Source organism: Morone saxatilis, unplaced genomic scaffold, assembly GCF_004916995.1.
Source record: "Morone saxatilis isolate NCDOM2014 unplaced genomic scaffold, NCSU_SB_2.0 Contig4, whole genome shotgun sequence".
NCBI lineage: Eukaryota > Metazoa > Chordata > Actinopteri > Moronidae > Morone > Morone saxatilis.
The window spans coordinates 2,295,531-2,318,716 of NW_023339984.1; the positions used below are offsets into that span (position 1 = coordinate 2,295,531).

The 23,186-nt window shown below is 40.8% G+C and overlaps 1 protein-coding gene across 19 annotated transcripts in view; it reads left to right on the forward strand.

Annotated features, from left to right (window-relative positions):
* Positions 1-23,186, forward strand: part of ablim2 (actin binding LIM protein family, member 2) — a 101,207-nt gene that overhangs the window by 62,586 nt on the left and 15,435 nt on the right. For 2 of the 19 annotated variants that reach the window (XM_035675291.1, XM_035675290.1), the window contains exons 8-16: positions 5,619-5,677; positions 6,930-6,983; positions 8,299-8,376; positions 8,540-8,683; positions 10,535-10,567; positions 11,707-11,824; positions 13,608-13,895; positions 19,093-19,200; positions 21,098-21,151. In XM_035675291.1, coding sequence (XP_035531184.1) covers positions 5,619-5,677; positions 6,930-6,983; positions 8,299-8,376; positions 8,540-8,683; positions 10,535-10,567; positions 11,707-11,824; positions 13,608-13,895; positions 19,093-19,200; positions 21,098-21,151 — 936 coding nt within the window. Of the gene's footprint in view, positions 1-5,618; positions 5,678-6,929; positions 6,984-8,298; positions 8,377-8,539; positions 8,684-10,534; positions 10,568-11,706; positions 11,825-13,607; positions 13,896-14,574; positions 14,647-19,092; positions 19,201-21,097; positions 21,152-23,186 lie in introns of all 19 variants that reach the window. The other 17 variants (XM_035675303.1, XM_035675292.1, XM_035675294.1 and 14 more) reach the window with 17 other exon arrangements.

Genomic DNA, 23,186 nt, shown 5'->3' on the forward strand with positions numbered 1-23,186 from the left:
GATTCTGGGACAAAGGGAAGGATTTGAGCAGGTGCTAATCTCCTTCCGCCTTCTTCGAACGTCCCATGTTGAATTTTCCAAAATCCAGTTGCCGGCTGTTTTAGTCTCCTCGGGCCTTCCGATGGTTTTTCCGCGTAAGTTGTCAAATCTGGTCTACTGGTTTCGAGTCCGAGTTCGAAAGTATTGAAGCTTTTGGGGCATGGCGTCCGACCAAGCAACCCGACGAAAGTCTGCCAAGTTTTTAGAGCACAGAGATGGCGTGGCAGACTGTAACTGCAAGCACTAGGATACCTGTTGGAGCGCTGATTGTCTCCTGCTCCTTTTTTTGGTCAGTTCTTCATTGTTCTCGGGTGGCTTTGTCCTTCCCATCTGGCGTTGTCCATTTGGGTTCCAAGATAAGCATTGTAGGCAAGAGTTATCAAAAAAGAAAAGAATAGGGGTGGTGGGAGGCGCCGCGCCGGCTGTGTGTGCGGTGGCCGGCCGCGGGGGCGGGTGGGTCTGAGTGCGCGCGCGCGGGCACGGGCGCGGGGACAGGGTGGGCGACGTGGACCCGCAGGCGCGGCCGGCCCGAGGCGGCGGGGCGCGACACCGAGCGGCGGCGCATCGAACCCCGCGGCGGGCGGCGACCCGAAGTGCGGCCCGCGGACGCGGTCGCGGCCGCGGGGGCGGCCCGGGGCGCAGACCGTTTATTTTTTTTTCTTTTTTCTTTCTATGTTATTTTTTGTTTGTGTTATATTTCTGTGTTTTTCTGTTATATTGTTGCTATTTTGTTGTTCCTGTCTTTTGTTGAATTGATGCTGTGTATGCGGGAGGGCCGGCGCGGCGCGCGGCGCCGGCCGCGGATTCCCTTGTTGGGGAGGCAAGGAAGAGAAGAGTCAGGCGAGAGCGGTCAAGATGACGGTTGTGTTGTTTTGAGGGGGGGAAAAAAAAAAAGAAGGAATAAGGATGTGGGTTGAAATCCGGCAAAGAAAAGAAAAAAAGCTATCCATACTTGAGTCGTTTAGCTTGATTATTGAGTTCTTATTAAACAGAATTTCCATATGTGCTTTTTAAAATAAAGAATGTATGCTGCCAGACAGAGTTGAAGAGTAAAGTATTCCTGATTTCCAATGATGTTTTTTTGTTGTCACCAAAGAAACACAGGAAATTTAAAAGAGCCCACTAGTATTTGAGGGTAAGAAAAGAACCAGCGTGAAGCAAAAGACAAGGAGATTGGTATTTTTGAAAATTATCTTTCAAAACAAGGGGGACTGGTGTGAATGTTGTTTGTTGAGGAAGAGAGAGGGGAGGTTTTTTTAAGGAAAGAAAAAAATCTGTTTGTTGGACCCCCGAAGGGTTTGCTAAACTTTCCCAAACCCTGAAACCCCAGCCGTTGTGGAACAAAAAGAAACTAAAAGAATGAGAACAGGGGGCACTGGGCAACCTTTTCATCTGAGTTGTTCCCCCAAAGAAGATATCTCTCAACCAAGGTTCTTCCCACAAAAAAAAACAAAATGCCCGAAAATGGGCCCCATGGGAAGAAAAGAAAAACCCAACCCAAAAGAAAAAAACCGACGGGAGTGCAGTAACAGGCAAAAAATGTTTGGAAATAGGGGGAATCAGGGAATCTTGAAAAGGATGGGGAACCCCCAAGGGGATAAGTTAGACCCGCATAAGCAGTTTTCTCCAAATTAGGGAGAATAGGAGGGAGAGGAACCAAGTTTCAAAAACCCAGCGTGGGAAAGCAGCGTTTTTGGGACCTGGCCCAAGCTGTTTTTTCCCAGCCGTTGGTTTTTTTAGGGTTACAAAAGGGGACCCCAGGTAAGAAGAACCCTTTCTAACGTGTATTTTTCCCAGTGGCCCTGTTGGTTTTGGGAAACCAAAGCCCAGAAAAAAAAACAAAATCCTAACCACTAGATACTCAAACAGAAATAATCACGAACGCAATCCCATTTCCTTTCATAGAAATGACGACCCCCCGTCCCCTTTCACCCCAAACTGGCCTTGTGGGGGCTGCTTACTTCAAAGCTCTGGGCAAGGGGAAGCCATATCAACCTTCCCAATTAGCTTCTTAAATGTCAAAGCTACAATAAATATGGCCATCTCCATTGGGCTAAAAACCCACACCAGGGTCCCATGATAAAGAATGGTTTTCCAAGAACACTGGCCGGACTTCCAGTAGTTTGGGTTTATTCGGGGGGAACCCAATGTGTTTTTGGAACATTATTCATGTGTGGGGGGCAGTGGAAATTTAAACATTTTGGTACTTGAATACTTTGAAAAAGCTGTTTAAGATTAAAAAACAAAAACTATTTACATGCACCTTGGGATTTTTTTTTCATTTTTTTCATGATTATTGTTGATTTTCAGTTGGTAATTCAAGAAGGGGGCCCCAAATGAAGATTGAAAATGCCTTTCGTTTGAAGTATTCCATGTAACTTGATTGCCATTCTTTCTTTTGCAGTTTGCTTCTATTTAACTTTCAAAAAAACCATAAACAAAGTTTCCTTCCAGCCTGGGGCCTAAATCAATTTAAAATCAACAAAAACCTTTTTTCTATGGTTGTCATTTGTAGGGCTGGTGGGTTTCCCTTTTAAATCAAGTGGCTTGAAATTGCCACTTGAAATTTTAAACAATTAGCTCAGCCAACACTTCCCGGGGAACTGGTTATTTTTCATGCTGCATCCAGCATTTTTTAATGAAAGCTTAATTATGGAAATTCTGTAAATAAAGTGCTGCCTCAGGGCATTTTTGGGCATAATAAGCTTTGGTTTGGAGCTTGTTTTACAAGGCCCACAAAACCCCACCCAAGATGTATCTGGTAATTTTTTCAAGTTAAGTTTGGGATTGGTAGGTGTGGGGGGATGGGAAAAAAGTTTTTTTAAAGGGGAATTGCTCATTTGCTCCCCCTCCTTAATTAAAATATTTTTTATGGAAAAGAGAGGGCGCATTATTGGAGCTCTGGAGGTGAATGGAGACCAAAGGATTAGAGGGGACAGTTTAAAATTCATAAAATGTGTTTTGGGCACATCTTCTTGGTTTCTTGGTTTGTCTATTATTTTTCAAAACCGCCCAACACTGTGGCACGGAGTTGTGTTGGGTTTTTATTTCTGTCTGTGTTAAAAATTGTCTATTCATTAGTTCAACAACCAAAAAAAAGTTTAAAGGTTTATCAGGGGATTATTCTTTCTATGGGAATTTATATTGCCAGTGTTCTCATTTTTAAGTGGGAAAGAAAAAATAGGTGAAGGTTGAAAATAGGGCTACTAGTGGAGGTTGGAGTGATGGATGATTTGTGGAGAAAGAGGTTGCGTAGTTTGTGGACTGTTGCCTGCGATGTTATGGAAGCCGGATTTCGCTGGCCGAGGAAAGAACGATAAGGGACAAAGAAAAAAAAACGCCATGTAGTGTTGCTAGAGAGAAGAGGTTGGTGAAGGGGTTTCATGGGGATGAAAAAAGTAGTACTAAAAAAGATGAATGGTCCGTCCCAGTGGTTGACTAAAAAAAAGAATTATATTTGAGGTTGGGTTTAACCTGGGGCACCATGTTTTGTTTGACGTTCCAGAGAAAAGTTACGTATGAGGTTAATAGTAGCTTTCTTTGATTGATTAAAGAAAGAGAATAATTAAAAAGTGAAGAATGTTGTGTGGACTTTAGGTCGAATGGGTTTAGTCGAATAGTTCCGAGGGGTAGGTTATGGAAAATAAGAAGAAAGTACAAAATCTTGAAAATAGGTACTTTAGTTTTCCAAAAAAAAGGTTAATGTTCGATGTGTTGAGTTTATCCCATGGGAGTTAAAACTTCATTCCAAAATAAACAAAATTTTTAATTCTTTTGTTTCCTTATGGAAAAAATTGCTTTCTTGGCCAGAAAGGTACTGATTTAGTTAGGGAAGAGAGCTGGGGGGGTTGTTCAGTGGTGGTTGAGGTGTTCGAAGGTTGTGTTTAGGAGAAGGGTCCACTGCTGAGTTTTTGGAGGGGAATGTTTCCACGCATGGGGAGTACAGCGTCGGGACCGTCTGGAAGGAGACTTTTGGTAGAAAAGTCTGACAAAAAATAGCCGGCGAGCGGAGGATCGGGTTGTATGGGAGGGTTTCAAATCAGGGGGTGTGATCTGGGAAGTGTCTTGGATCGGTTAAATTTGTATTAAACAAGAAGAAAACCCCATGGTAATAAGAAAAAAAATATTAAATAAAACTGGTTGGGGTGTGGCGTTAGAAGTGGTTGAGGTTATGGGTAAAAAAAAAGGTATGCCAATGTGTGTGGTGTTTACATAGCAGGAATGCCTTAAGTGAATACCAAGAAAGATTTTAATTTCAAAAGGTAAATGTTGCAGTTATTAAGGGGAGGTGAGTGGTTTTTATGGGGGATGGGCAAATGGTAGTATTTGGGAGCTTGGTTGTGGAAAACTTTCATTTACGTTAGGGGCTAAAAGTCTTACAATTTTTACCTTTTCTAAAAACTTGGGATTTTTGCCAGTCCCAAGGGGGGAAGGGTTAATCCCAACAAGGTTATTACAAACTTGAATTTCAAGAGTACCCCTTTTAAATAAGTTCCCCGAAAGGGAAAGAACCCCCCAAAAAAAAAACCAACAAAGGTGCTTAATTTCCCTTTACATTGTCCTTAACCTGTCTTGTTTATGGCTCAACGGCTGGAGAAGAAGGCACCTAACCATCCCCCACATTGTGCCCGCTGTGTCCGCTGTTGAAGCAGGATGTTGCCCAGGAGGGGGAGAAGAAATGTATCTGGCAAGGTAAAAGCAGTTTAAAATTTGTTCTTCTAATCCAAACATCAGGGCTGCTTGCTAGCTGTTTATGTCTGGACACAAATGCATTTAATCATTAAAACACATGACTGGTATTGTTTAGAGCTAAACGGGTCTAGTAACTGTTTTCTTCATTCGGGTCTCTAGCTAAAACTCTCAACACCCCTATTTCCTTATCACTAACACCAAATAGTATCACCCATAAACCAATGGCGAGTTGTGCGAGCCTTCATGTTCCTAATAAACCTGGGTTAGCGGGCTTGCCCGTGAATGAAGATCATGGCTACACCGTGGCCTGAGTCACACCGGGCCACACTCCTAGAGAGTATATTTACTGCTGCTATGTGCTGGACACTATTAAGTAGGGCAGCTTAGGGTGCTCGGCCTTTGGGTGCTCCATGTACTTCCAGCCCCTCTTTAACTGCTACTTTGTCACGTCAGGGTGAAATGATTTAGTAGTGGAAATAATTTAATTTCTGAAACCCTCAACCAAGGGAAAAAAATGTAAATGCAACCAGATGAAGGAGATGGAGTTATGAGTGTTGTTGCGGGCGGCTGTGGCCGAGAACGGGTCGTTCACTAATCGGAAGGTGGGGTTTGGTTCAGGTCCCCCCCCAGCTCCTCCTCGCACACAGTCGAGAGTATTCTTGCTTGAGCAAGATACTGAACCCCAAGTTGCTCCCGATGCATAGCATCGGTGTGTGAATGTGTATGAATGAGTTTGTTTCTGTTCGATGGGCTGAACAAAATGAAGCCTAGTTGCTGCGAAAATATCGAACCAAGAACCAAGCTGCTAGCGACAAAAGCAAATGGATATGTGAAAGGAAATTAAAATCTCAGTTTCTCAGTTCCTGTCTCTGTCTCTGTGTCTTCAGGATCTTCCATCTGGCACCCTCCATGCAGACAAGCAGCCAAGCAGGAGGAGAAGAGTAAGGTGGGTGGAAAAGACCGCAGAGCCACAACTGCATACTTATCTAAATTGATTCAATGCTGGAGGCTATTGCGTCACAAATCCCCAAATAGAACTAAAATAGATCCACATTAAACCACAGCACCTCATTTCTTAAAACACTTGGATGCCATATGGGAAGTTTTGAGATGTTGTTGGTTTCTGAATGGTATAGCTGTAAATGGAGAGATAAGATAGGTTGGTTGGAACTGAAGGCTAAGGTTCCAATTTTGTCTTTGACCTCCCTGATAAGCACTAAAACCCTTTGAAATTCAGTCTTGACTCCTTTGGGAGACCATCAGTAAGCGGCATAAGTGCCTACTATTTGTCTGCAATGTCTTTGTGTTTATGAAAACTGATCGTGCTGCTTCCCTCCAATCCCTTCCAATTATACAGCAGGCGAGCAAACTGTAGGGTTCAAACTGTGCATTTACGGTCCAACTACAGTGGTACTGGACCAATCAGCTTTCTTTGAGGAAGTACTAGAAGCTACGGGGAGGGCAGTTCTATCAGAACTGTAGAGTATTTCTTCATTGAAAGAAAAGCAAAGGATGGTACTGAAGGCTCTTCTTGATGGAAAAGATGTTTTTGCTCTTCTCCCGACTGGAGTATTTTTTGAAAGTGCCTGCCCTTTTCCAAACAGTAACAACAGTAACAAACCATCTGGTGCAGTCAGGTTACTGCTTCTTAACCTTGTAAAATAGTCCCGTCATAATGGTTTCTGGCAGAAAGCCCTGAACATGTTGAATGCTGACTAGTCTCACATAGCCAGACTTATCTTCAAACTTTGTTTTATCAGGCTGGAGGTGAAGAAAGTGTGTGAAACTATGCAAAAATCAGAACCAGGGCGAGCAGTGGCGCTTTACTCTTATTCACTGGCACACGGAGCAGGTTAGGATATCTTCATTGGGAAAAAAAGGGAAACAAGCTGATATTTGCTCGTTCACATCGCTTCCAGTTAGATCAGTGGACAATGAGACATGTATCACCTGTCACTGAGACCCATACAGACACTCTGTACCTGTCCTCAGGTTTCTGCACAGCATAAAAGAGTATTCCCAAAATCAGTAAGGAGGATGTGACTGACTGATCACAGTCAAGAGGAGTTTAATCAAGAGTTCAGGACAAAATAACATTATTATACCATTGTATCAGCAGCCCTGCAGCTTTACAACCAGTATCTGCCCTTCCTCCATCTCCCATCCTCATTCCTCATCATAACCCGTCTCCTCCCCAGAAGCAGGTCCGGATACAGCTCACTGACGTCCCTGAGCAACAGGTTGGTGTTCCTGTACGTCCTGCACCCACCCAAACCCCGCTCAACCCCCACCCACAACCATCTGCTGCATGGGTTGATCCTAACTGTTGACACCTTACTACTAGCCTATATTTGCTTCAGGTTATTCAGCAGCCACACCCACAGGCCACCTACTGTAAAGACCGTGGATTGGACTGATGATGCTGATTATCAGTTGGTGCATGTACAGGGATGCTTTAACAAGCAAGTAGAGATGACTGCTGTGTGTCAGTACCTGCATCTGTGGGGTATATCAACTGTATCTGTAGAGTAACACTCACACAACTTGACAGTCAGAGAGGATTTACCTGCTGATAATGAAAGATGAGAAACCTTAATAATTAGTATTTCTACCAATATTTAGGGGAAAGAAGGGGAAAGTCCACTCTCTGTGTTCAACTTGTGTGCTTTAACAACAGCTGTGAATCGCCCGGCACAGCTTCACTAAGAGCACCACTGATTTTTTTTTTTTTTATTAAAATTTGCTCTTGTACTGCTGGGGATGGACAAAATGTACCAACAATAATAAAAAAAAAAGTCCATGATTTATATTTAGGGTAAAGTTGAAAATTGTTTCTGAATATACATTAAAAAAATTTCGAGTTCCTCGAGTGAGATGAGAAGATAAAATAAATCTCATGTCTGTGTGTTCAGGATGTGGTTAGCCTAGCTTAGCATAAGGAAAACAGCTAGCTCTGCAGTTCATGCAAAAAATCAAATAACAATTTTTTCAAAATCCTCAATAATTTCTTTCTTAACTTGATTTAATGTTATTTTAAGGTTGCGATTAGACTCAATTAAGGGTACAGTTAAGTTTATGTTAAGATAATGATATTTTGGATGTATTTAAGAGTTAATGTTAAAGCCACAGGACAGTATTAAAGGACACTGAGGCAGGCAGCAATGGATGGTGTTTATAGGCTAATTGCTTTTCTCTAATTTCTCTTTTTGATTTTTTATTTGTTGGTTGGACTAAACCAATATCAAGACATCAGCGTGTGTTCTGAGTAGTTGGGAGAGGTGTTTTTCACCATATTCTGACATTTTACAGACAAAATAAGCCTAACCATGGATCATTTCTAAAAAAAAACTAACTACTGTACCACATGCTGCACTGAAGAGTGTTTAATGTGGTTGCTTAAAGGAAAAGAAGGCAGATTTCAATTGAAAATCTGAGACAAATAACTCTTTACACAAAGCATGAGCTTAAATGAATAAACAATGAGTGTACCTAATATGTCTCTATCGCCTCCCTTAACCTATGTACATCCAGTGTGTTTAAATATAGCTGTGTGTGTATGTGTTTCAGGTGACCCGGACTTCATCTGAGAGCATCACTTCAGTCCCGGCCTCCAGCGCCTCGGGTTCCCCCAGCAGAGTCATCTATGTAAGACTGCACCACCGCTACTCACCGCCAGGGGGCAGCAGCAGCACATAGTTCAGCCTTTTACCAAGCAGTCTCATAAATTATCTGTAGTCATATATATAAGATCAGGAAAATGTATTAAATATCAGTACATTATGGATAAATGTCTTCTCTCTGCTGCCAGGCCAAACTAGGAGAGGAGATGCTGGACTACAAAGACCTGGCAGCCCTTCCAAAGACCAAGGCCATCTATAACATAGACAGGCCTGACATGCTGTCCTACTCTCCATACGTCAGCTACCCATCTGAGGAGAGGCACTACGGAGAGGTAGACCAGCCTCTTTCAGTACTTCTTTCTATCTTTATGCCTCTCTAATCCAAGGGCTCTCAAACTGCGTGCGTTCCCCCTGCAGGGGCACAGAGCCACTGCAGGGGGAGCGCACCACAGTTTGAGAACCACCGTTCTAATCTAGAGGTGGAAATTAACCAGGTACATTTAGTCTAGCTCTGGACTAAAGTATAATACATCTTTGTAAATATTTTTACACTTCAGCTTAAGATTTGGAAAACCTATAATGTACAGTGCACACAGTGGTCATTCTGGATGTATAATGAGTACATTTACTTTTGATACTTTAATTCCTTTTTTTTGCAGCGCTGACTTTAGTAATGAATCAGAATACTTCTTCCACTGCTCAAATTTCTTTCTTCCTCTTTGTTGTCATCAAGTATGGCTATCTCAATGATTAACTGTCTAATAAGACAACCTTTATAAAGGGCTAATCAGTTGTAATAAAGGATGTACTGGCTAATGAATCATATATTAGTAGCTTGTAGATGCATTACAAACTAAGAACAACTTTTGGGTTGTGAGGTTGTCAGAAATCTCTCCGGCTGGTGTTTTTAGTTTTTTAATTCAATGCCTCCTTCCGACCTCTTCACCTGATCTGCAGAGCAGCCACACCAAAGTCCCTTTATCAACAGCATTTTAACATTTACAGTTTCAGACATGATTATTATGAGAACCTTTTATTAATCACTTACTGACCTTTGGATGACTAATTAGACAGTGAGAAACCAGCGGCCCATTACTGATGACCAATCCACATTTGTAACTGAGAACTAAAAGTAAACAACTGAATTCTAATTTAAATTTTTTATTATTAATGACTTGACTATTAATGAATCATTAGCTAGAGAGTTTTCACAACCTGGCAACCCAACAGCTTTTTCTATTAATGGCCTATAAAACAATTTAATCAATGTATTAATTAAGCCTTTAGTAACAGTTGATAAAAACTTTATTTTGGGTTTCTTATTAAAAATTGGTAACCAAATAATAAATGATTCAAATTATAGACTGTGCTTTTTTAGGATGAACCACGATATTGGTGGTTGTGTTAATGATATATCAGCAGATATTCCTTTTTTTATTATTATGATTCTATTTTATTCTATTTTGTTTTTAAAGAACTGTGAAATAAACATGTCTGGACCAATTATGTAATGGCGACACTGTGAATGACCTCGAACAGATCTTTGGCCTTTCTATACTAACATTTACTGTCACTTATCAGCCAACAAATACCAATACAGCTACACTAGGCTAATACGCTAATACTGGCTGGTGTTTTGGCTGATAGAAGCTACTTTAAATATATGTAAACATCCAATCTGAATACACACAATTCTAATTTGAATACACAGTGTGTGGTGAAACCAAGAGTGAGTGAGATGCCTGTTTTTCCCAGCGATTTGATTAATGACAAGAGTTTGATTTGAATAGACCTGATTTATTCTTATTTATTTGATTAAGCAGACTTCCTTTTGTAGTCTCTCCCTTGCCAGATTTGTTTTCATTTTTTCACCTTGCCACCCCTCCATCATCCCCCCTCACTCTGACAGTGAAGTCAGTAACAGTCATTCATCAGCGCTGTGCTTGCTGCTCTCTCACAAACACTTCCATTCCTTTGCTGTGCGGTCACAGTCTCGTAGCCCTGAGCGTGTAAATCGAACGGTATACTTTGGACCCTCTTCAATTCGCTCATCCATCCATCAGGAATGTCCTCACTGACTCACCGACATTGAATGATCACTTTCATGGTTGGATGGTTAACTCATATAACCTCACATATGAGTTCATCCTAATCATTGGCTTTCTCCCACTCTTCATTTGCAGTCCCCCCAGCTGCTTTCTCCTACTCCTACTGAGGTAATACAATGTCTCACTGTGGATGTCGCATCCTTCATCCGTGCTTTCCTGTGTCTGTGTCTGTGTGTGTGTGTGTGTGTGTGTGTGTGTGTGGGCATATAGGAGTTGTATTACTATAATTGGGAAGGCTTGTGTTGGGTTTAAATGTTTGAAGTAAGGGCTTTTAAAGGTTTTATTGTGTTTTAATGGTCCATAAAGATTTAGCTGATTCAATTAAATGATCAATTATCCATTAAAATGCATAATTACAATTAGTCCATTACAACTTTGGTCTTATGTTTATAGTAATTTCTTATGTTATGTTATGATAATAATTACTAAGACATGGCAACATGGTGATCACTACTACGAAATCCAATGGGCAAGAAACACAAGCAGTCAGACATTCAGAGCCAAATGTAGCCACATAACTAAAACTTCTTTATTTGGAAGTCAAATAAATCAAACTGACGGAAGCTATCGTTTGTCAAACAAAGTCAAAACTATCAGCATGGCTAGATACCACTAAGGGTACACAGTAAGTGAGAACATTTGAAAACATTTTTGTAGTTTGGGTGGTTAGTTAGGTAGCCATGTAGGTGCTGTGGTAAACACAGCAGCCATGTATTCAAAGGAATATTTTAATTGAAATTAGCTTGAATTTTGTTTGAAATATAGTCATAAGTCTACGTGCATTATTTTCAAAAGTGAAACACTTTGTAACTGTATGCCAACCATCAAATAAAACAGGGGAAAGTAAAGATGTGATGGTCAGTATTCTAAGCCCATTGCTGACTGTACATTACTGATAGTGATCATCATTTACAGGGTGTCTGCCTCTTCATATTTTTGTGCCTTCATTTTTGTTCGGCACATGTATTTAAGTCCATTTCTGACTTGAAAAACTGTATTTTCCATTTTTCGATACATGTTTTGAATCAGCCAGATCTGCTCTTGGACATACTTCCCCTGACATCTGTGTTATCTTGACATTAGTACAATATTTTCCTGCAACATGATTGATCCGTCTCATTAAGAATGTATCAGAGATGGAGTCATGCCCACATTCCTCTCTGATGCTGTGATTAAGCAGTGAGGTAATGTTTGTTTCTTGGTGAAACACAAATATTTTTTTTTACTTTATGTGTTTGTGCGTCCAGGGTGATGGGGAGAAGTCACCCCGTCAGCGGAGGCCCTCCAGCCCCAGCTCCAACAGCTCCCTGGGGGGCTACGGACGCTACACCCCGTCCAGATCCCCTCAGAATTACAGCCGACCAGGTATCTACCTCAAACACATACTACACACACAGCCCCATTATCCATATAATCCTTATATATGCTTATATATTATGTTAAGTTTGAGTTTTGAATGATTACATTACCCATGAGTAAGATCACATGCATACTCTTTGAATGAATGCTAGGGAACAAGATGGTGGGGAAAATGCTTACTATATTCAGGAGAAAACATCTGCTACAAACATCACAAATGATTCATCACTTCCTGCATTTTGAGAAGATTTCCTGCTGGTGACCATACCCAAAACCAGAAATTAAATTACATGCTTTCTCTACGGCTTGATTAAATTCTGCAACCCTTATATTACTCTGTCAAAACCCATTGGATGATCTGAAAACTGCATGGCTGTCAAGCTAAGTAAAAGTCAGCTATTTTTACCTCCTAATGAACTTTTCCCCCGACAGTCATTCTTTTTGGATACTTTATGTTCAAGCAAGTGTACTGACCTAGGACTACGAGCATTTTACCACCTTGCGAGTTTGTTATGAAGCTACCTACACTGATTTTCCAGCCAGGAGTAGGATGACTCCAGAGAGATAACACATTAAACCACAAAGTAGAGATGATGTTTTACTGATGAATTGTCAATGGAAAACAAATGTAAATGCAGAATATAGCACTACTTATCTGTATACAAAAATATTCTCTTAAAATCAATGCTTATCTTAAATCCCATATTACAGCATAGTAGGCTGTTAGATAAACATTGGGAAGCCACTTGCTTAAAAAGTGTTAATTCAAAGGGTACGTCCACTGAGTGACAAACCCTTTGGAGGCTGTGGCGCACCCCATGGAAAACAAGGAATCTTCACTTCCACTGTAAAATTCCAACTAAAAATTAGTTTTCTGTAAAGTCATCCACTATTGGAAAATACATGCAAGACATATATGATCTTATCTCTAAACTATTATAGTCCTGCCTTTGGCGAATAAATAACTAAAAGAGGGTTTTGGCTGAATGTGCATTATATTAGACGCTGTAAGAGCGATCAAAAGTTGGCTAGTAACTGCAGAAAGTATTGGTTGTAAAAGATCCAATTCATCACTGCAAAGCATTTTCTGCCGGAACGTTTGTTTCTGCAGGGACCAAAGTGATTCAGTTTTTGTCAAAATTATCTTTTAATAAGCTTGTTGTAATCAAGCCTTATCAAAAAACACCGCCCCTCCCACAAAATGTCTCTGTCTGGGCAGCGTGTCCTGCCAACTCACTCCTGGAGCTCTCCTGAAGATAAGATAGGAGCCTTTTTTAAGTTAAGAAAGTTGATGAAAAGCTTTTTTACCCTAGGCCTAAAAGTAGTTTCAGATGTGTGTCACTAAGAATTTCTGGTCATTTAGGACTGATTTCCTACTCTGAGACACTTACAGAGCTGGAGATAAATAGAGGCCATGATTTGGAATAATGTCAGTGTCATTCCATCTTAGAACTAATGCCCTGAAATGTATTCCATTCCATTTTGACGATAATGTTAGGGATTACTTCATCAAATGAAAATAGCCTCTTATTTGTACACAACCAAAATATTATGATTGTAGAATTCTCTTAAACATTTGAGATCTTTTCAATAGATCTTAGACATCTTTAAAATATATATTCCAGCTTGACTGTCAACCTTATGTAAAAGGATCACAAATGTATTTGCCTGGATTTGTACTAATCCTTATTTTTATATCCAAAATTGCAAAGATACTTAACTATAAAGAAACGTAATACCTTCACAATTTTGACTCAACATGTTTCCTGTGATCTGATCGGATATTCAGGGCCAGATGTATACCTCGGTGGTAGACACAGCAGCCAGGCTCGTGACTCCAGTTCTCTCCCTTTGCCACCAACCCCCATGGGTACCATTAAGTACCCCTCCACCTGGGCAAGGGACTCATCTTCCCTCCCCATGTACTACTCTGGTGGGGCTGAAGGGAGTGGTGGTGTTGGTGGTTGTGGCAAGTACTCACCCACACCAGCAGGTGGTAGTGCAGGCTTGTCTTTTCACCTAAACCCCACCACCCTGGCCATGCTGCAGCAGCACAACTACATCCCTTACTTCAGAGGTATCAAAGCACGATAAGACCAAGACCTGGTCCAATACAGACAATGGACAACGTGCTGGGATCATTGCTGTTGTCAAGCATTACACAGAAAAAAAAATTGTCAGCATTTTCAAGAACTTCCACAATGCTAATATTTGAAAGGGTCCCAAGGTGTTCTTCAAGCAAAGCAGAAGCCTGCAACCCTTGGATTTAGGTTTAAAAAATTAACCTTTAGAAAACCTGTAGCTAATTTCCGCACAGCAGCAAGGTGCCGGTCCACTCTGTATTTGACTGAGAAGAATGGAGTGCTGTGATACGACCACTGAACTGACTTCACTTGGCATGGACTGTGGTTAAGCACCAAATTAACCATGTGTTGGAAACTCACACTCTGGGTCTTTCAGTCTCTCAGTTCACCATAAACCCATGAGTCATAATAGGAAACAGAACATCTGACCTTGTGTGTGCCACATTTGGGTCCGTGACCATTGTTTGATCGCTCATCATGAAGATTTATTTTTGTTCATTCTTGAACCAAAGCCATGAAACTGCTAATGCTATGCACGATACCACACATCCCTGAATTCAACATCACAAACCAGTACTTTACACAGTGCCCTTGCACGATGCAACCCCTGCAGAAAGGCTTATCCATCCACCTCCCTTTGCTTCATTTTCTCCCCATCCCCTTACCCTTCAGGGTTCAAACAGGAGCCCCTACCTGACCCTAAACCTAGGACATCCCTGCATCTCAGTTTACCTCCTTCTAACGGTAAAAACACCAGTAGTCTTTCTCTTCTCTGTGTCTCCCCTCCCTTATTGGTATGGTTAGCAGGTTTTGTGATGTTGTTGTCCGGTATCGTGGTGTTGTCGGGTTTCATGGGGTGCATCAAGGTACATTCGTAGGACCACTCAGTTTTCTCATCCTGCTTGCTCTGTTCACTTGTGTCTGTGGACGTGGTTGTTGTCGTGCATGGTTTAACTTGATGTAGACTTGAGTGTGACCCTGATGCATTTGGCATTATCTTCTAGAGGACAGTTAAGGGTGATTTTCTTTTTTAGTGCTTGTCTGTTCAGATTGTTGACCTAATTGTTTGCCTGCCATTGAACTTTAATCTACCCTGTTGTTTTTCCTGAATGATCCCTTGCACATTGTCACATGTTAAACAACCTGCTTTTGTCCTTGATGTAAATCTGATCGAAAGTGCAGGCTATGTGTTTTGATGACTGATAAACAGACACATTAAGGTTTGCAGGCAGGGTGAAGAAAATCATTGGTGAGGTCTTTTGTTTTGGCAGAGGCACAAGTAAGTACCTTATCAGCAAATGCATTCCTTGGAGACAACTCCTTTGACCAAGGCACTGACAAATACCAAAATGTTTCAACTGTGAAAGAGATGAAATATAATGATTAGTCAGCATGTTTTATTGGAGACTCTCGAGAACCATTACAGAGAGAGGTATACCAGTCATCTGCAAATGTTTCATCACTATATTTTACAACAAGTAGGAGTACTGCAATTAAAAATACACACTTTTCTATTCTATTGGCTACATCATTGTACTTACCAAGGTAGTTGCTGAGATCTATGAACGAGTGGTCAGACAGTCATACAGGTTGGAAAAAACCCAAAACCTGTTAAGGCAAATTTCTTTGACTTTGCTTATACTATTTCCAAGATCTCATCAATTATTTTGGTGAGTACAGTATATTTTTTTAATATATATCCTTTGAGCTTTTTGCCTTTAAAGGATAGTGATAGCTGAAAATAGACAGGAAAGAGGGGTAGAGAGAGGGGATGACATGCAGCGAAAGGCCACAGGTCAGATTCAAAACCCATGGAGCAAGGACTCATTCTTGGTACATGGCACCAGGTGAGCTATAGGGTGCCCCGAGTACAATGTTTTTATGACCTATAAACCAATGGTCAGATAAATAAGTAATCATAAGTAATCACTTCCTCACTAAAGAGATCAGCAAACAGCCTTACCATTAAACTGGATTTTTCCATCTGTGGTGTTCCTTCCAGACATTACTTTAGAGTTTAATGTCATGATTATCCATTCAGCACACCTCACCAGTTTTCTCCATTCTGCATTAATGAAGATAGCTTAGATTATTGTTAGAGTACAGACTACAAGGCAAGGCCTATTGCACTCATACACTGTATTTTTTACACATCTAAAATTAAGTTTTCATAGCATTTAAAAGGTAAATTTTGAATAAAAAGTAATGGCCCCAATTTGAAGACTTCCTACAGCAGGGCCATTTTCATTTATAGATATCGTTTGCCTCAAAAGGGAAATTATTTTGGACTATACAGAACCCTTACAGTAGGAACACTAACATATGCTTGCTTGGAACATGGCTGATTAAAAGGAGGAGGTAGAGAGGGAAACAGCATGAGCTTCCTCTCAAACATTTGCACAGAAAATCACGAACACGCGGTCCAGGGTTTTGGTGGTTTTTCCATGACAGGGTGGAGAGGCTGAGAGGGAGTTCTCCGATGGGGAAGATGAAAGAGAGGAGGGGGAACGGAGGAATGAAATAGCCCGAACGGGCCGAGCTGTAATTTGGGGTCTGGTTGCCAGTTGCAGTGGCATGTAACACAGTGCGCCGCTAGCCTTGTTCAGGCCCTAGCGGTTCCTAACATACCGTGAAAGAGGGATATTTGTTTTCATGCAACAGGCTCGTGCTCTAATGAGCTATCAGGTTCCTGCAGATCATTTTCTGCGGTAGTAAGACTTAAGCAAGACTCAGGCTACTTAGATGAGTTTTCTAATAATGGAAATTGATGAAGAGTTGAGTAAAGGACCTGGCAAGAATGAATATGGCATGCCTTTGTTTTTATCTCCCTGATTCCTTGTAAATGATCCCAAAACTATCTTTTATACCTTGTTATTCTGTTAATGGTTTTTGATTAATGAATGGCCTTCACCTTTTGTCAAATGTGTAATCTTTCACATGAATTATAAAGCATCTCCTCCCTAAACTTTGCAAGCCTCCAACACCTCCTGCTTTAACTCCAGATGTTTTGTATGGAGGATCTGCCCTACATTTAAACCTGCACTAACAGTACTCTGGTGTGCGTTTATGGGCATGTGTACGTTTTTGTGTGTGCGTGTAGGAGATCACTCAGACCAGCACTAACAGAACTGCTGTGTGTGAGTCAGTGATCTCATCCACTTGCATCCAGATTGCTGCCGATGGTTCCTCACTGTCTGGGGGGGGGAGAGTGTGTGTTCAATCAGCTAACACTCTCTTTCATGCACACTCTCAAACTCTCTCTCTGTTTCTTCTTCAATCTCTGGATGTAGAGTGTTTATTACTTTTGGCCTTAAGGGTGTCAGTGACTCCATCACCCAGCCTGCCTGTAATGTAACACAACGGGGTGGACCCCGGTTGTGATTACAGATTCAAAACACACACGTGCATGCAGTCAGCAAAATCTAAATCTCACACAACAAAACACATAAAAACTAGACAAACGTCATATAACCAATAGGGTACAAGTCACTTTGGTGGCCATTATTTTGGCACCTTCACATAAACTAATACAATAATACTCATAAAATCGGTTATTTTGCAGTGTAAACTGTTAAATGATGAGAACAAAGTCTCTGTGATCCTCCAGTGCTTCCAGATAAACCATTGCTCTGGCCCAGCAGTGGGAGGTAACTTTTGAAAACAGTATAGGGCTGAGCTGCTTTAAAATTCAAATAAGCTATTCAGGACAATAGCAGCTCCTTTCAACAGCTGTTACCAAACATTTCAGGGGACTTCCCAAAACCAGCTGTCCTGTGTGTGTGCTATAGATGTAAAAATGGGCTGGGTTTATCCTGTACAGAGTTGCAGAGGACTGGACCCTACCCCAATTCACTTTGGGCAGGAGGCAGCGTACATCCTGGAAAAGTCCCCTGTCTCTTTCAGGGCACGTTCACATTCACACCACCAGCAGCTCAGCACCTTTTTGACCAGGCATCCACCAAATCTGAAATATTTGTGTGAAGTATTATCCCAGTGAAGTTAGAAACAGAGTGAACATTTTAAATATCCATTGGTGCATTTTTATATGTGGATCAGTTTGAAACCGATTGATATGCTAGTACTAGTAATACTAGGATTAGTATTTAGTCCTGTTGGCTTCATTGGATCATAGGCTCTGAACTGGAGCAAGTGACTGAGGTAGTACACTTGTCAACCAGTAACACTCATGGAGGACAGAAACCTTTCGTGGAGCAGGAGGTCAAAAGCTCACTTGATCTTGATTTTCAGTATGAATACAAAAGATGGGCCTCATAATCCCTTAAACCTTTTGGGTTTTAAGCAGGAGTTGCCAGAAAAAGTGGTGTAAATGACTCGTGGTGGCCAGGCGTTCATAGGGATGTTGCGCTTTGATCCTGTGTGTCTGAATTGATTCCCTCGGGCAAATTGCACAGAGCCCACCCATTTACATCGACCATGCAAGTGTCATACAGCCAAGATCAGTATCTTCAAGTCACCATATTTGGCATCTCAAAAGGTGGATTGCTCAATCCAGTGCCCCAAGTGGAGGGTCTGTTATTGGGTCTCCTTCACAAGTGAGGGTAAAAGAGTTTGTGATATTGACAGCAAGTTAGAAGCAGCAGTAGTAATTCTGGCTTGACATTGTACTGTGGTTAAAGGAAAGTTGTCAATTTACTGGCCAGTCTTCATTCCAACCCTCACCTACAGTCATCAAGCTTTGGGTAAAATGAATAAAACACTGCAAAAGAGAGGTTTCTGTGAAGGGTAGGTGGTCTAATTTGATAGTACTTTTTCAGGTACCTAGCTTGCCTTCCTGTGGAGGTTCCAGATGTGACAGATTTGCAGGAGACCTAGGATACTTGCTTAGGGATGCTATGCTAGACTATGCTAAAGTGGTAGCATTTGAAAATACTACTGGCTTATTTGTGTTTCTCACCATTTAACAGGTCAGTAGACCAGGAGGATTCTCTATCAAAAATTTGGTGAATTTGTTCAAGACATTGTTTCAGAACAGTAAATATAAGTACAGTAAATGGCTGGGTTATCAAGTCACCTGCATCATTGTAATAATCACAGCTTCATGTTTGAGATTTATCAATATGCTTACCATAACGCTGCCTTTTTGCCCCCCTATGCCCTTTGTTTTCTCCCAAACCCTTTCCCTTTTGCCTCTCATATCCAATGCCCGCCAAACTCCGTTCCCAACTGGAGGTAGTGAAAGTGGTCGGAGTACCCCCAGCTTATCCACCTATTCTGATGGCAAATCCCCCTCCTCCACTTCTACATACATGGCTGCTCCCCGGCATTTCCACATACCAGGTAGGCCATAGCCGCACCGCTTGGCTCGCAACTCAACTTTTAATTTTTCCTACGTCTTTACACTATTTATAGAGTAGGCTGTCATTAGTGACATGGAATTACAAGGTAATGACATTGTAACAAAACAAAAAACAAGCTTTCCAAAAATAATTGATCCCAACTTTACCACTAGAATCTCTCTTTAAGTGGTAAATTATATCATACTAACACCAAGCTGAACAGCATTATTTCACTGACCTGTAGTTGATAGGTTAAAGTCAAGTTGTTTTATCTCTAACCTGCCCAGCAGCGATTACTACAGCAAGGTGAAAATCAATCAACCAATGGAGGTTAGGATGTATAAATGTAAGATTTTTATTTCGTGTTCAGCTACTGATTCATGTTTAACATGTAAGCTAACTTTGACCAGATTAGACCTTTATTTTACTGTGCATTGGACCGCTTTCTTTCCAGGTACATGCAGATCATTCTTGTAAAGCTGTCATATGAAGCATATGGGCCCTCGTGGATGAACAATTTCATATTCTTTCCTAAACCTGTTATGTTTATTTTATTATTATGAGTCTTCCAATTCCGATTTAGCAAACCATTTTAAATGAAAAAACTTAAAAACCCTTAAATATAACGTATATATATAAAAAACAAATGGCTTCATCTGATGTCAAGGGATTAACTATTTACATGATTAAACACCTGCACAGCATTTGGTATGCCACAGCTTTGGATTTTATAACTGCAGACTAAACTACAGAGCATTTAGCCCCATTTGTGACCTCTGGACTACTGTGAATTTGAGGAGAAAGTACGAGAAAATTACAGTCGACTTGCCTTTGTCTTATGGATTGTTTTCTAGGACTCTTTCCTCTCCGATGTCCCTACTGTTTGCTAATTTCAAAGCATTTTTTTCTTGACACAGCAATGATCCGACATGAGATTGCATCACTTACAATTATATTTACAGTATATTGGGACAGGAGTTGACGCTAAACAGTATATCCTTCATTACTTCCAGTCCAGTCCAGGAAAATACGTTTGATTCAACATATTGTTCCCATTGACAATTACACTGTCAGTCATGCAGAGGAAAAAAAAACCCTCCCATGTTGGAAGCAAGTTAAGTGGAAAAAACAGCCAGCGATTATCCACTTAATGGCTTTCATAGTCATCGTCCTTATTGCTTTTATATGGATATTGTTTCAGATGCTGGCAGGCACTGAAACAAGCCAGGGAAAAAAACCCAGATGTGTTGTTTTATTGTGAGTCATGTTTCTGCTGTGGCTTAATGTGTGACAGTTGTTACTAAGCATCTCTGTCAGAGGCCTGTCTGGGTCCACTGACACTAAAATGGATTAGATCAGCTTTAGGGTAAAACATGCTGTCCCCATTATCCTCCAGAGGCACTTCATCTAACAGTACAGTTAATGCAACAAGACTTCAATTAACTTTCAACTTTTCCTCTATTGTTGTGATGTTTATACTATTAATTTAGGTGGCCTTTTTGTTTTAATTTGAAAATCTCCCCAAAGAATGCTAATACAACTAGACTGTTTGATGTCTGGGGACCATGTGTGGTTTCAGATATTATTCTTTGAGTGTCACTGAATTGTTCTGCATCAAATAACCTCCCATTCAACAAAGACCAATGATATATGTTGAATATGTTGCATGAGTTATATTAAAAGTGTTGATGTTTCTGATGTGCCTTAAAAAAATGACAAATGTCTTGTGAATTGTTGAATCAAGCTCTACTGCGATCCCCCTTCTGCTGCTTCAAAATACCTCATCTCTCAATAACTGCTAACTCATGCTTCTTTTTCTCCATTCTCTCTCTTTCTTTCTCTACCTCCTATGTTGGCTTCTTCCATTTTCTTTCCTCTGCGTCTGTTCCCATCTTCAGAGACTATGGTCAAAGATAATATCTATAGAAAACCCCCCATCTACAGACAGCATGGTACAGTCTACTTTCTCGTTAACACTTCCCTCTCTGGTCTGGTCTCTGCACGATGTGTTGCATGTCGCCTGTCAAGTCACCTCCTCATCCGTTTATCCCAGTTCTCCTCCCTTTTTTTCTAAGGCCTGCACTTGTCTAGTAGACCCCATGGATCTACATGCATAGGGCTGGTGTAAGAGCACTGCACCCATTCTATGTTATATAATTAACTTAGACAAGTGCAGAATCTATCAAGGTTGAACATTTGGATGGCGGGCAATGTTGTGACAAAATTAACAAAAAAAAAACATTACATTTTACAACCCAAAGGTTTTGATTTGGGAAGCAGACTGTTGATCTGCCCTGATTTCAGTTGTCTTCTGCAATAAAGTGAAATGCTTTAATGCTGCACTAGGCAAGGTGGTTAGCTGATGATATAAGCCTTAGCAGGAGTTTAGGCCAAAGTTGTCAGGGCACTAAAAAGATATCAAAAAGAAATCCCGGAAGTTGCAACACCGCAACCATTCTGCAAATTTGACAAGAATTTGAAAATCTTTTTTCATTGTAGTTTCCTGCACAAAATGGTGAACCATACATCACCAAACTCACTTCCTTGTTTCTAGAAGATTAAGACCATGTGCAATTAGGCCTGATGAAATACATTCCAGGAAGGTCGGTTTGAGTAAGTCATCGCTCTTTGCATCCTGTTACAATCCATCAGTTAATGTTTTTTTTTTGCATTTTCACTTTCATTGGAAACAACGGGGGAGAAAGGAGTATGACATGTAACAAAGGTCCCTGGCTGCAATCAAACCATAAACGTTGCAGTAATGTTGTTTTAGTTTTAAGCATTCGGTTGCCCCAATATTTTTTTTTAAAACTGAAACCCCAGTCCTTCCCCAGGCTTAATCAAGTGTTTTATATTACATCCACACTACCACGATTTCTACTCTGGAAATGACCTCATGTCTTGTTAAAACTCAGGGATTGTGTTTTAGTCTGGATGGGTAGAAACAGATACTTTTATAAACAATGACTAATTAGGTCTTATAAGTCATGACGTGTCATTTCTTGATTCCTCGCAGCCCTGTTATTTTCAGGCATTTCATCATGGACGGAGATCATTTCTGAAATGGTGTTAAAATAAAGATTGGCATTTTAAAAACATAACATTGTGGCTGTAGCCTTAGGTTAGGGTTTTCTTAAAGGCATCAGTATGCTTTAGAGGGCTGTGCATCAGAAGTTCTGCATTACCTAATTAAATTGTAGATTTACACTTTTAACTAGAGGGGAGAGAAGGCTCTTTGATCTAGGGTCTAGAGCTAACATCTTGCTGAGGTTTAATTAGGGGGTGACTTTGATTTTAATCTTAAAAACAAAGTCTACATAATTGGACTTTGTCTTTAATAAACATTGCCCCAAATTTCAATATCTGATTTGACATACTGATTACTCACTTTTAGAATGGGACTGATTGTTGGAAGTGGGGCCCTTGGGTGTTAATTTGCTCACTCCGTTCATGCATGCCTGCACTCATCTCACCAGCTCATTTGTTGGTTTTAGTGGTGATGCTATGACTGTGTGTCCACTGTGAGTGATTGGGTACATGATTCACTTTGTATGGTGGCATTAGTGTTGTACCGATCACTGTTTCAATCACTGTGTCTCTCCCCTCACCATTGTTTGTGTGTCTAATCTATGGTGTAGTCTTTCACTATAGCTGCCTTCAAGCTGTGTGTGCACATGGCAGGGTCACTCAAAACACACTGACATAGGAGTCCAAGGAGCTTTTACCACCTCTATCACACGAGGAAATATTCATCTTTATAAATATGACAAGTAAATCAGCTGCATATGGCATAGTCCTACAGATTTATGAACTGGCACAAGCAGACGTGAGGTCACTGACAAGGCGTGTGCTGTCTGCCAAAAAGAGGGAAAAACATCTTAACCTGGGAGCTGTGTAAAGTGGTATTAGGTTTGAATGGACTGCACGTACGGTTTTGGGAATTTGGCCCATTGGTCAAGTTATCTGATACATAATAAGAGGGCTGTC